The 15,811-nt window shown below is 33.0% G+C and overlaps 2 protein-coding genes across 2 annotated transcripts; both read left to right on the top strand.

Moving 5' to 3' along the window:
- Positions 1-10,670: 10,670 nt before the first annotated feature.
- On the top strand, positions 10,671-11,234 carry LOC139842022 (uncharacterized). The gene has a single exon (XM_071832202.1). The coding sequence runs from the start codon at positions 10,671-10,673 to the stop codon at positions 11,232-11,234; it is 564 nt and encodes a 187-aa protein (XP_071688303.1).
- Positions 11,235-11,636: 402 nt separating this feature from the next.
- On the top strand, positions 11,637-15,275 carry LOC139842021 (uncharacterized). Its single transcript, XM_071832201.1, has 2 exons — positions 11,637-11,871; positions 14,932-15,275. Exons 1-2 carry the CDS (start codon positions 11,637-11,639, stop codon positions 15,273-15,275), a joined length of 579 nt encoding a protein of 192 aa, XP_071688302.1.
- Positions 15,276-15,811: the final 536 nt, after the last annotated feature.

Below are 15,811 nucleotides of genomic sequence, written 5' to 3'. Positions count from 1 at the left end.
TCAACAATTAAGTAAGTTCACCAACGACGATGTGAACAACGCCAATAAGCTACACCCGGAGGGTTAGCTACATCACAACAGTACATTAATATATATATATATATATATATATATATATATATATATATATATATATATATATATATATATATATATATATATATATATATATATATATATATATATATATATATATATATATATAAACGTCCAAGGTTAACCCCTTAACCCAATACCGGGACCGACTACCAATTACCAACATGAAGATTAGCCGAACTACACGAGCCTTAGTAAATCCGCATCCACACGAGATTACTATCTTCAATACCACAACAACATCGAGGTTGGCCGAACTACACGAGCCTTAGTGAATCTACATCCACACGAGATTACTACCTCAATAAGATGACCGAACTACACGAGTCATCGTGAATCCGAACTACACGAGACCCACTTTCTCAATAAGATGACCGAACTACACGAGTCATCGTGAATCCGCATCCATACGTGATCCACTTCTCCAATCACAACTCAATACCAACCCTTCGCCATTGGGGTTGTATAATCCACATCACAAGCATATGTGATATCGTACACACAAAGTGTGCACCTCGCCAAAGGTGGTCAACCAAAACGCACAACCATGCCAATTGGACCTAATACACAAATCCATCAAAACCACCTATATGTGAAGTGAGCTCTATAACCGAGAACCACTTCACCCGACCCGCACCCATCCTACACATACATATGCACATAGGATATTAACACTCACCTTGTCGCCTTGAAGAATGCAACCGAATAATCCGCAACGCGCCAATGGAAAGTACCTATTCCATTATCACAATACAACAACACACTTTGAGTGGATTTACAAACCAACTCAAATCGACACTTAGTGCAATTTCGACCCATTGCACTTCCAAGCATCATACCGCGTTTAAACTAACCAATAATCACTAACACAAGTGAGAATGGTCCTAATACGCCAACTAAACCCGAACATAAGTGTTAACCACTCGTTTTACCCAAAATGACACCAAACCCTAATTTTGACCCATTTCAAAATTAGTCAACCAAATACTCCCAAAAGTGCTCCAGCACTTCCATAATCACTAAACCTAGTGATTAAACTCAAGATCAAAGCCTAATCAAGGCCAAATCGTCAACCAACCCAAAACCCGTCAAATGACAAGAATAACTAGTCACCATAAACCCATTTCATCATCTAAGAGGGTTTCACAATTAATCAAGCTCAAACCCTAACTTGAATATCAAATCTAACAAATGAAATTCGTAGTTTGAACTTACCAATACTACCACAACGTAGCTAGGAGCGAGATGAATAACTTTAGAACTCGAGCTTTGGTGAGAAACCGACTCCTTCTTCTCCAAATCAAGCTCTCTCTCTCTAAACCCTTCCTCTCTCTCTAGATATGGATGAGAGTGTTTGTGAGGATGAAATGTGACCCACAAATGACCAATGGATCAGTTTTGAAGGCTCCAAATCGACACCCAAGTGAAATTACCAATTTGCCCCCTTTTAAACTAAATAACACAGCTGGCCCGTCAGTTATGTTGGACGGCGTCCCAAATCCTTGGACGGCGTCCAACCCTTCTATACTGGACGGCGTCCTCCAATCTGGACGGCGTCCCCATCAACAAAAAAGGCTGAAACAGAAACATGATGTTACATATATATATATATATATATATATATATATATATATATATATATATATATATATATATATATATATAGTCAAAAGTTCAAATGAGAGCCATAAAAATGACGAAACTGCGAGAACTTTTAATTACTAATATTTTCACATTTGAGTAGATTAAATCACCTATAAATATTGATGGAGAGTAAGAATGAACATAAAATAGTTTGAAAAAAACTTTTTTATCTATAAAATCAAATATATAGTTTCTCGTTCACATGTGTATATATTTGTTTGTGCACATCTAAACATTTCATATAATTAATAATTTAACATGTAATATGTGTTAATGAACATATTTTTGTTAATGATATGAGCATTAGTTAACATTTCCTTGTAATTTGTGGCATTTAAACACACAAAAACTATGAAATTAAGAAGTTCTCGCCTTATATATATATATATATATATATATATATATATATATATATATATATATATATATATATATATATATATATATATATATATATATATATATATAAGCACTTTGGGGGGGGTGGGGGGAGGGGAAAGTAAAATTAATTTTTTTATTTTCTCGTTTTTTCGAAAAAGAAATTTCAAACATTAAGAGCACACGAAAAATATGAATATTTAAAAACTACACTTTGTGGTGATAGTTATTAATTTGACGGAAAAACGCTCGAAGAATAAATTGATAACATGCATCATGTGTAATGTTATTGTTCGAGCGTTTTTTTTCATCTTATGTGAAGTTTTTTTTTTCAAGATTTAGCCCTGATTTAGTGTTTGGGTTTAGGGCTTAGGGTTTAGTCCCTAAACCATAACCCTAAACCCTAAGCCCTAAATTCTAAACTCTGAACTCTAAACCGTGCGTGTTAAAATATCAATCTAAACTCTAATTTCTAAACCCTAAGCCTTAATTTCTAAACTCAAAACCATAATTTCTAAGCCCTAATAGCTAAAGCCTAATTTTAACCCTTATTTCTAAATCTTAATTTCTAAGCCCTAAAAAAAACTCAGAAGCAAACTATTCATTGCAATGAATGTTATCATTTATTTCTTCAAGTGTTTTACCCCATAAATAATAACATTCATTACGAAGTGTCTTTTTAAATCTTCATATTTTCATGTGATCTTAATGCCTGGAAAAAAAATTACTCCCGCCTTCCTCACAAAAAAGTGCATCCCTCTTGATTATATATATATATATATATATATATATATATATATATATATATATATATATATATATATATATATATATATATATATATATATATATATATATATATATAAATCTTAATTTCTAAGCCCTAAAAAAAATTCAGAAGCAAAATATTCATTGCAATGAATGTTATCATTTATTTCTACGAGCGTTTTCCCCCATAAAATAATAACATTCATCACGAAGTGTCTTTTTAAATCTTCATATTTTCATGTGATCTTAATGCCTGAAAAAAAAAATTACTCCCGCCTTCCTCTCAAAAAAGTGCATCCCTTTTGATTATATATATATATATATATATATATATATATATATATATATATATATATATATATATATATAACGTTGCATTTATAAATAATTTCATTATATACGTGAAAAAAATATTTTTACAAACAAAAAATTATTTTTCTAGATCAAAAAATTATACCATTATTCTCGATCAATGTTTTCGAAAAATAAACTCTTACTGAAAAATGATATGTATCTTTTTCCCAGAAAACTTTATTTTAGTGAATGTTATTGATGGTATCAAAAATAGTACTAGTAACATTTTTACAATACAATATTACTATTTAAGATATATTAAAAAAATTTTACAGAAATTTAATATTTTTCATGAATTTTCTCTAATTTTTGTTTGAACAATAACTTATTTATAAATAATCAAATACTTCTCTTTTCCCAAAAAAAAAACTCAATTCACTCTTGAACACTCTCATAATTCAGAGCTAAGTACCTCTTTTAGAAATAAAGTTTAGAAATAAAGGAATAAGTAAATTGTTATTTTTATAACATAAAGTTATTGGTGATATGCCAGTCTCTCATTAAAAGTTATTTAAGAATATTATATATTATATCATATTATGTAATTATAAAATATACGGAGTGTCTTTTCAGAAAAAATCTCATCATATATTAATTAATACTACCTCTTTATTTAAAATATGACTTGGTAGGTTAACGGACGTGTCCCTTGTTGGTCCATGTGTATCTTCGTTTTGGTAGTTTGTTTCTTTGTGTTTTTTTTTTGTTTGTTTGTTTCTTGGTGCGTGCGTGGCTCGTGCTTAGTTTTCTTTGTTCGGATAGTTTGTTAGGCATAGTTTTTTGTTTTCGAGCCTCCTCGTGTTTTTGTTGTAGCTCCTTGTCGTTCTTTTTCTCTTTTCGAGAAAAGACTTTGGTATAAAGTTTTCCTTTTTTGGAAAAAAAAAAAAAAAAAAATTAATACGGAGTACCTTTGTTTACTACGGAGTAAATAGAATTAAATGTATTTTTAATTTTAAATGTACTGCTAAACAAAATATAATGGTTTATCAAATAAATATAATTTAAGGGATTTAATTTAGTTTATAGATTACAGATTAGGTAAGTATTACTTTTTTATATAAATTATAGAAGTTTAATTTAATTTTTTTTTTTTTTTTGTCAATTGTGGATGATAAAACTTGTCAACACCATGAGTTCTTAAACTCAATTTTTTTTTTTTAAATTTGTTAACACCAAGGCTCTTAAAATCAATTCATTTTGCACGATTATTTTATCCATCGTACAAACGGACTCTAAAACCTAGTGTATATATCATAATGGTATATATATATATATATATATATATATATATATATATATATATATATATATATATATATACCATTATGATATAATCAATTATTTAATTATTTTAGGTGACAAAATATGACTCCTTAAATAATTTATTAACTATTTAAATTAGCCTTTAATTGATATTATCTCTTTACAAAAAATCTATTTATAATTATTATTAAACCCTTAGACCTATATATATATATATATATATATATATATATATATATATATATATATATATATATATATATATATATATATATATATATATATATATATATATATATATCCATCTTTATCCTTGAAGGGGCGTGTTGGCATGTTGCTGGGTGGGGGTGAGGTGCTTGATGAGCGTGCTGCCAGGTTGCTGGGTAATGAGTGGCGTGCTGAGTGGCGTGTTGCTGGGTAGGGGTGGGGTATTTTTTATTTCTTTTTCATTTTTCTTGTAAATTTTATTTTGTTTTTGATTTATTTAATTAGTTTAATTAAATCTGTGTAATTAAAATACAAAATAAATACTCCGATATCACAAAATTCCACTACAAAATAACATTAGAACTTTATTTTATTTATATAAAAAAAAACGCATCCCCTCTCTCACCCCTGTACGTCTCCCTCACCCCTCACCCTTGTATCGCTAACCCTAATTTCTTTTCAGTTTCATTTTCATCCCGCAATTAAAACAAATACAAATTAGAAATACACAAGACTACCAATTAGGAAGAGCCACGTCCACGGATCAAGCCAACACGCATATCGCTCTTCCCGTGCCCGGATCCAGCACGTCGCTGCCGGAACCCACCAACACGCCGCGTTAGCAGCGTGCTTCCGGCGTGTTGGTGGCACATGAAGTGTAACACAGGCGCGATAAATAAGGTCTTAATCCTAAAGATTATGTAACATTTGTCTCAAAGTAAACAATTGAATAAAAAAAATGTAATCTAATACCCTTATAACTTGGAATGATAATGAATCAAATATGTATTCAATGATACCATGTCGACATGCATATTCATTTGAGTTTTTAATTCATATCCATTTAATTTCAAATTATCTATTCATATACATATTCGTTAGATTAAGCGAGTTAATATATACAAATTCGTTAGATTAAGCGAGTTAATGTATGTTAATAAATTTCTTTTATTTTATATAATTATAAGTGGTGTTCTATTTCTTTTATGTTTACTAATCATTTATACAACCGAAAATCATACTTTTAGTAATCTATACAACTAAATGTCAATAGATGACGTATTAAAACTTTATCATAATCATCTTCATCTAAATGCTGCCCTGGGAAGAACATAGCCCAAGAGACCCATAAAGTACCAATTTTAGATCTTGTATATCATATAAAAAAAATACTGTAAATAAAATTAGATTTGAAAATCAGAATTAGATATAAAATGACGGAAACATCATCGAGTAGAGCTCAATTTCAAGATCTAAAAATCAGAATTATCAACCCGAGGCTTTGATTCATTATCGACCGCCGATTTTATCTCCTACCGCAATTTTTATTCGTCGTCTGTCGCCACCAATCACCGTCTATGAGTTTCTTGTGATTAATAAATATGCAGTTGAACCGGAACTATCGAACATAGATCTAACATCTCCTGTTGTTGGAACAATGAAAAGGAATATTTCATATATAAGGTTTGAATTGGTTATTTATTAATATTTTTTATTAAGATTATTAATGTGTGTATACGTAGGATGTGGATAAAGTTTTTTATTTATGGATTTGTTTATTACGAGTATGTGAGAACCATCGTAGGATTATATTTAAGTTTGTACGTTATATTTTGGATTTAATTTGGGGAAAAGTATGAGGGTTGGGGAAGAAAATCAACTGATGAATACTCTCACATGTAAGGAACATGGGTTACTTATCGCTTGACTAACTGCGGTCAATGTCAGGTACCAACATCGCAACATATTCAAACATGTGGGTCATTCACATCAAAATTAAACTTTAGGTTCATCCGTGTAAATTTGAGCAAACATTAGGTAGTAACCACGTAATTTTGTTCAATAATAACATATACTCCTTCTGTCTCATTCCAATAATCCATGTTTGACTTTTCAAATCTTTCTTTACCAAATTTGACTTAAAATATATTTGTTTGTGTTATGTATTACTTGATGAAATTTATATGAATGTATTGGGCTTTAAATGTGTTTTCATTTATATAAATTTTATTAAATAATACATTACACAAACAAACACATTTTAAGTCAAAGTTAGTAAAGGAAGACTTAAAAAGTCAAACAAGGACAATTGGAATGAGACGAAAGGAGTAAATATTAAGAATTCTAATAATGACAGTTTTTCGTGGTGTCGCTAAGGATTAATGTGTTGTACAAAACTATTCAAATTAACTTTTAAGTATATTTTGAAGTACAAGTGTTTTGTTAATAATATATAAATAAAATTAATAATTAATAATAATAATAATAATAAATACTCAATTTTTAATAATAACAATAGATATAGACATTTTGTCAAATTGGTAGTGCCTGAATTATATATGTTTTACATACCAATTTGAGACACTATTTGTTGTTATTATGTTGGTATTGAGGTCAATTAAACGAACTTTTGGTAGTAAATAAATTGTGGTTAATTTCAGGAAAATACCAAGAAGATTGATGATTTGGACGGGAGGAACGAGGTTAGAAAGAAAGAATGTTGATCTGTTGAAAATCAAGGCAGGCGCCGCATTGACTATGTCATGCGCCGCCTGTAAGTGATAGAAATAGAGATTTTGTCAGATGCACCATGAACCTCAAGCGCTGCATGGAAATTTGGATAGAAATTTCAGAAAGTTGAGAAGTCAGATACCATGGGCCGCATGAATTGTTGATGCGCCGCATGAATTGTTGATGCCCCACATAGTTCTTCAGGAAAAGTATGAAGATTATGATCAAGACGCCGCATATATGTAATGATGCGCCGCATAAAGTTAGAAGTGCTGGTCAAGAGCCGCATGCAGCTAGGGTTTAGATCGAATAACGTTTTGAATGCACCGCATGGAACCCCCCATCCGCCGCCTGGCCTTGGCGGTTTTGGAAAACTATAAATATGGGACTTAGGGTTTTGAAGCCATATACGTTTTTCGAGCAAGTTTCGTACCAGAGATGGTTCCAAGTAATTTTTGAAGGTTTCAAGAGAGTTTGGAGCATCATAACACCTTTGGATCATCAAAAAGAAGCTATTAAGTCGGTTGATTTCATAAACACTTTTATTTTTAGTTTGATTCTTACTTATTCAATTATGAATTTTACTTTGAACATGATTTTTATTGATTTCATGACTATTGTTGGCTAAGTTTATTATGTTTGCTTAGGCCAAATACTTATTTATGTAAGGATAATTTTAATGCTATGGTAATGGATTTGATTGCATGATATTTTATTGTTTAGTAAAGAACCATTCTTGTTATTAGTACTTAAAGGAGAAATCTAGTTATTATGCTTATTTGATTGAATTGACAACTCATAGAATAAGTATAGTGATTTGCAACTATGTGACAAAGAGTTGTGCATGCTATCTGACAATTGGCTAAGATTGATTGATTAAAAAAACTAGCAAGTGTGAATTGTAGGCGACGACCAGTTAGCGCAATTACTTTAGATTAATAATGTAGTTGATGAATAATTGATAGTATATGGACAGTCTGGTATAGGATTTAGTGAAGATTGAGTGACACTTTCTAGCTAGATAATATAGTTGCGTCAGGAATATACCTTTAATCTATCCATCACATGCATAATATGAAATTACCTAAATAAGTGAATTCTCAACATAATAAAGTGAAGAGTGCCTAAGTAAACATATTTGTTTGATTATTAAATTTTGTTATTTACAACCTTTTGCGTATTATTGCAGACTTTGAATCACAATTTGACATATCGGTCGTTAAACGGTAACCCCTGCAATTTATTGTTTTCTACTAATTAGATTTTTTCATGTTATTAGTCATTCAATTTAGTAATTGAGTTATCCATGGAACAAACTTAGGATTTACCATAGTTATACTATTACCCGATCGAGTCCGCTTGCTTGTATTTGTGTTTTAGCTATTATCTAGGTATTTTTCCTTGTTTATAAATTGTATTATCTAATCTAGCACATCAAGTTTTTGGCGACGCTGTCGGGGATAATAATGTGCTAAAGTTGTGTGATTTAATTTCTTGCAAAAGTTATTTTGTTTATTTTGTTTAGTGTACGTACTTTTAATTAGTTATTTGTTTGTGTTTTACAGGCTCATAGCAGTGTATGCACCGTGAGAAGATATACCCTTTACTTGAAGGATATCCGGATCCCGAGAAAAAGTTTCACAAGTCGCACTCAAAAGCTCTCACAATTGCTACCTCTTCGTCTTCAAGAATTGTCAATATTTCGGATTACAAGGAAGAAAAAGATCCGCATACACCAAAGACACCACATAACACACAAGTTATTACACTAGTTAATACACCAGTTAATTCACCAGTCAGATCACCAGAAAGATCAATCGCGGATAACATGTCGATGGAAGAAAGAGCAAGAGCCTCACGCACCGAGCAAGGCCATGTTATCGATCAAGAGTTTGAAACATCCTAACCTTATTATACAACAACTTTCAATCTTATATTTTTGTTTTCTAAGCAAACTCACACACCCATTAAACAAATATTTACAATAATTCACAAACTATGTTCACAACGAGACTAGAACCCTCAACCTTTTAGTTGAAATTGCACCACATTACCTCCAAGCTTCATTAGTGTTTAAGTCCCATGAAGTTACGGATTGTACACTAATATATATATGTGTATATATATATATATATATATATATATATATATATATATATATATATATATATATATATATATATATATATATATATATATTAAAATGATCCATATAAAACTTTGCATATAAGAGAATCTAAAAAATTACATACACACTGATCACAGTTTGCGACAAACTAAGCTCAGTAAGTCCGTGTAAAATACACTAGATTTAATTTAATACTCTGTATTAATTATTAATATTGTGTTATTCTCCGTATATACATATATACCTATAATACCGTGTCTTGAATATTTATATATCTATATTTATTTATAATTATAATTAAAATATTAATATATAATTTTATCTATTAATTATCAAGTATTAAGTATATATATATATATATATATATATATATATATATATATATATATATATATATACATACATACATATATTAGTTTTATATAAATATATATATTTACATTTTCATGCTTTTATTTCTATTTTACTTGTTTTAGCCACGTTGTAGTCTACAAGTTAATATAGACGCTACACTTTCTTATGGTCACTTGAGGTCATGTTCTCATAGTTTAGGGGTAGGTAGCTCTAGAGGGGTTAGGGGAGGGAGTAGAGTAGTAACCCCTGGTAGGATTAGAGTGGGAAGTTAGAATGTAAGAACTTTGACGGGCAAGAGGTTTGAGCTAGTTGATACCTTTCTTAAGTGTAATGTGGAAATAGTGTGCGTTCAAGAGACTAGATGGAAGGGACAGGAGGCGGTAGAGATTAATAAATACAAGTTGTGGTACTCGAGCTCTAGGACAGCTCGAAATGGAGTAGGAATCTTTTTATGTCCAACACATAATGATCATGTTGTTGATGTGGGTAGGTTTACCGATAGGATTATGTCGATTACGTTAATAATTAATAATTAATTAGGAGACGTTCACGGTCATTTACGCTTACGCACCCACGTAGGTTTAGGAGAAGCGAAGAAGAAGAGTGTTGGGGAACTGTTAGATGAGGTTGTAAGGGGGTGTCCAGCTGACCATCGTCTTATTATAGGGAGCGACCTTAATAGGCATATAGGAACGGAGGTAGAGGGATATTGGGGAGCCCACGGGGGCTTTGGGTTTGGGGTTAGAAATGAAGAAGGGCGATCAATTCTAGAGTTCGCCATTGCCCATGATCTGGTTGTAGCAAACTCTTTCTTCAAAAAGAGGGACGCTCAGTTAGCCACTTATCATACTGGGGGTCATAGTAGCCAGATTGCTTTTTCCTTCTTCGCAAGGGTTACCTTAGGACCTGCAAGGACTGTAAGGTCCTCCCAACCTTGACTTGTTCCTCCCAGCATAGACTGTTGGTCATGGATTTAGGTACCCATGGACGGGTAAATAGGAGGGCGAGAGTGATACAACCTAGAATCCTCTGGAAGAACTTAAACGGAGAGAAAGTGGAGACTTTTAGAGCTAATGTTGTTGAAAGAGTGGGTGCTGAAATAGAAAATGTAGACTTTATTTATATGGACCAGATGTGGAACAGCCTAACGTCCACCATTAGAGGGGGGGCCAAAGAATCCTTGGGAGTGGCAGTTGGGACGTCGAGAGACCAAAAGGGTTGTAGAGAATCATGGTGGCTTAGTGACGAGGTACAAAATAAAGTCACACTTAAACAGGCGAGGTTTCGGGAGCTTACCTCCTTTAGAGGGGGTACACTAGCAGACAGAAATAGCATAGAAAAGAGTTATAAAGAAGCCAAAAGAGAAGCAAAGATCGCCATGATGCTTGCAAAAGATAAAGCATACGAAGAATTTTGTAAGAGACTAGACTCTAAAGAAGGAGCAAATGACATCTACAGGATAGCCAAATCTAGGGAGCGTCGGAGAAGAGACCTGGATAACATCAAATATATCAAAGATGAAACTGGTTAAAGCATAGTGAAGGAAGACAAAATTAGGAAACGATGGGACGAATATTTCTCATCCCTGTTCGATGGGGGAAGGCTTGGTAATGGAGAACCTCATGATTATGATATGGCCCCGCACTATTAAAACAACTGTTTCTGCTCGAGGATCAACCAAGATGATGTTAGATCGGCCCTACGGAAGATGGGGAGAAATAAATTAGTAGGACCGGACCAAATCCCCATAGAGGCGTGGCGGTGCTTAGGCGATGATGGAGTTAGGTGGTTGACAAATCTTTTCAGCACGACGTTTAGAAGTATAAAAATGCCAATGGAGTGAAGACTGAGTGAGGTCATTCCCATTTACAAGAACAAAGGGGATGCGCAGACATGTAGTAACTATAGAGGTATAAAGTTACTTAGCCATACCATGAAACTATGGGAGAGATCGATTGAGACTAGGCATAGACGCGAGATAAAGGTGCCAGAGAACAAATTTGGGTTCATGCCAGGATGCTCTTCGATGGAGGCAATTCACATTATTAGAAGTCTTATGGAGAAGTATAGAGAGAAACAAAAGAACCTACACATAGCTTTCTTGGACTTGGAAAAATCTTATGATAGTGTCCCACATGAGTTGATTTGGAAGACCCTTAATGGCAGAGGTATCCCAAGTAGGTATATAAGAGCTATTAGGGATATGTACGAGGGGGCGAAAACTCGCATTCGAACGACTGTAGGAAACACGGATTATTTCCCAGTAGAAGTAGGTTTACATCAAGGATTTGATGTGATGCCCCGTACAAAACCATCGTGTACGAATCATCAACAACAGGATCATTACAAGGTTAAGTACTATATGCGTTTTCAAAAAGAGTTTGCATTCATAATTAAAAGTGATGTCAAACCAACATCGAAAGTTTTACATTCCAAAAGTATGCTTCACTAAGTAGAAGCAATAATTAAGTGTACGTGACCCCAAATGGTCGTTACAAGTCATAATTCAAAAGTACGAATGTTTGAATGCAAAGTAAAGTAGTTCATGCGTGGACAACTCTAAGCAGCGGGTGTCTACAGCACAACAAGTAAGACAGCGGAAGCAACCACAAGCACCTGAGAAATACATGCTTAAAAAAGTCAACACAAAGGTTGGTGAGCTATAGTTTAAGTATAACAGTAAGTAAGGTAGGCCACGAGATTTCAGTGCTACAAAGAGCGTTTCAAAACAGTATGATAAAGTATATGTTAACCGTGGGCACTTGGTAACTAACTTAACGTTTATACCCCCTGAAAGTACACTTGGCAAGTGCGTATGTTTACGAAGTATTAAACAGTCGTTAAATGCTAGCGCTACTAGCCCGAGTGGGGATGTCAAACCCTATGGATCCATATCTAAGATTCGCGTTCATGGTTCAAAAACCAATGATTAAACGTTACCGAGCTAAAGGGAATGTTTCTGCCGTTATATAACCCACACATATATAAGTTTAAGTACTCGTGCCTAGTATGTAAAACATAAAATCCGCATGTATTCTCAGTTCCCAAAATAAGTTAAAATAAAAAGGGAATGCTATAACTCACAATGATAATGTAGTCGTAAAGTCGGTCCGGTAAAGGTGTGCAAGTAAACGGTCCGAAAGTCCTCAACCTAAGTCAAATAGTACTAAGTCAGTAAATCGTCTTAATAGGTTTAAAAGTATGTATTTAAGTTCTTAAGGGTCATCATCATTCATCATTAAACAAAAGGCGTAAAGTAAGTTTCGTTTATGAAAGTAGTTTTCAACAAAGTCTGGATTCAGTCAGTCACCACGGCCTCTACCCTTACTGAATTAAGGTGAGACCAGTGGCCATGGCTCCGTCTATGAGTCCCTTAAGTGTGGTAAAATTTACAGAAGCAAAATCATCTTGGTTTGACCATGGCGACGGTCTAAGTGCGAGTAGGTCATAAATTTCTGCACAACGTTAAAGGACATAGTAACGATCGGAGGGCCATAAATCCTAAACCGTAACTCGGATTAAGACGAGTCCTATATGAAAAGTTATCTACTAGAAAAGATCTATCTAAAAATCAAGGTTAGAACAGCCCAGGTCTACTGGTCTGTTACAGAATCACCAGACCAGTAGCTTTTGGACAGAACAGTGAGTTTAAAAGGGTTCCGGTGGTCTTGGTGCTTGATGTTCGTCACGGTTCTCATCCTTGATGCATATAGCTTCAAGTGTACAACTCATTGATGTATCTACATCATCTTAACCAAGTCTTGACCATCATAACCAATGTGCAAGTCTAAGACATGAAGCACAACTCACTTAAGAGTTGTATGAAGTTTGATGAACCAAAGTTACATCAAAGTCTTAGATCTAACACATACATGAACTTTAAAAGAAATATTGAACTATAAACTTGAAAGTTAACTAACTAATCAAGATCATAAGTAGTAGAACATAGTTCTTAGTTTGATCTTGAAGATCCAAGACTCAAAAGTCTAGATCCAAAGTTATATTTAAAGAAAACTTATTTGTGTGTTCTTGAACTTCCAAGGTTAACTTAATTTGTTCAAGAGATATGAGATCAAGACTAACTTGTAGTACTTGACCATATAAACTAACTACATGAAATTAAAGTGCATAAATTGAAGAAGTAAACTTAAATAAACAAGAAAAGGTTCATGGTTGTTCATACTTTAAAGATTCAAACCAAAGTTTGATCTTTAGAAAGTAAACTTTAAAGTTTACTTCATGAACTACAAGCATGAATTTAACAACTATGAACTTACAAACTTTTGAAACAATAAAAGTAGAATCATAAACTAGTAAGTTTATGTTCTTGTGTTCTTGATAAATACAAGATATTATGAAGAATGAAACTAATGAGTTTGATTCTTGTATATGTAAGTAAGTAACAAAGTAACAAGGTAACAACAACTAACACCTACAAACAATTAACAACAAAGAACAAAGATGATGATGATCTAAGGGTGTTTGTAATTTGGTTTTACCAAGAAAAGAAAGGAAGAAAAAGCTTCAAGTTTACTTACAAGAACTAGAGAAAAGAGAGAAAATGGAAGCAAGTATGTGTGTGTGTTTGAATGAGAGAAAATACAAGTGATGAAGTAATACAAAAATGAACCAAAAGAACTCCCTCCATGGCCATAAGGCCCACGGTTTTACAGCAGAAAAATGAGGGGGAGGGATTAGTTTTGTGGTCACTTGCAAGTAAAGCTTCAAAAGTTGGATAAAGAATGGTTATGCATGGGGATTATGGTAACCAGATTCTTCATGTCTTCCAAACTAACTAGTTAAGGTTCAAGTATTACTTACACTTTGAAAGAGTGGGCTAAAGGGTCCATTAATAATGTAGGGTGGGCTTGGAAGTCCAATAACATGAGTCCATTACACTAACAAAGCCCAAGTTCAAATAAATCACAAGTTAAACCAATTAAAGCCCAAGTAACTAACTAATAGCCTTAGTTAATTAAAATGATTAATAAATTTAATCTTGAATGTAAATAATATCTAAAAATATTATTCGTGAAAGTTCCGGGTGTCACAAAGACGTTTCGGGCACTTAAAAGTCAAGTACGGGCAATCATAGCAACATGTAAATGTAATAACGTACATTCGTTTAATCACACGTATTAATAATAGTAATTATTAATAAATAAATGTTGGAAATTCCAGGGTCGTTACATTTGACCTTAGCCCTTTTCTCTTCTCTTTGGTCTTAGATGAGTTGTCTCAAGGGATACAAGAGAGTATCCCCTGGTGCTTGATTTTTGCTGATGATATTGTATTATTTTCGGAATCCCAAGATGAGTTAAATGGAAGGCTGGAGCAATGGAGGAATGCCTTTGAACAAAATGGACTTCGGATTAGTAGAAATAAATCGGAATATCTTAGATGTGACTTCGGGAGGGTCGAAGAAGATCAGAATGTTACAATGGATGTCCGTACTGGGGACCAGGTCCTACTTCCACATGATTGCTTTAGATACTTAGGCTCGATGCTGCACAAATCGGGAAGGATAGATGATGATGTGACCCACCATATAAAGGTGGGATGGTTGAAGTAGAGAGTTGCGAAAGGGGTTTTGTGCGACAAGAAAATACCCCTTAAATTGAAAGGGAAATTCTTCAAGGTGTCGATTAGACCGGCTGTAACGACCCTGGGTTTTCCAACTTTTATTATTAATAATTTATTATTAATACTTGCGCTTTAATAAATGTATTTTTATACATTTACTTGTTACCATATTTGACTTTACATGGCCCGACTTGTCTTTGTGACGCACATACTTTTCACGAATAATATTTTTGAATATTATTTACATTCATAATTAATTATTTTTAATTAACTAAAGTAACTAGTTAATTACTTGGGCTATATTTATTTATTTGTTACTTACTTGGACTTGGGCCTTAATTAATGTTAATGGACTTGGAAGCCCACCCTACTTTCTTAATGGACTTGTTAGCCCACTATTATGCTAATGACTTATTAAGGCTTAAACTTAGATTAATTAACTTAAGTATGAAGAGACTTGTCACAAGCATGCTTGCACCAAGCTCCCATGTAACTTAACTTTAATCCATTTCTAGCTTTCACCAC

The sequence above is a fragment of the Rutidosis leptorrhynchoides genome, chromosome 4 (genome assembly GCF_046630445.1).
Source record: "Rutidosis leptorrhynchoides isolate AG116_Rl617_1_P2 chromosome 4, CSIRO_AGI_Rlap_v1, whole genome shotgun sequence".
Lineage (NCBI taxonomy): Eukaryota > Viridiplantae > Streptophyta > Magnoliopsida > Asterales > Asteraceae > Rutidosis > Rutidosis leptorrhynchoides.
The sequence above is the reverse complement of the archived record's forward strand: the minus strand, read 5'-3'. Positions and strand labels throughout refer to the sequence as shown.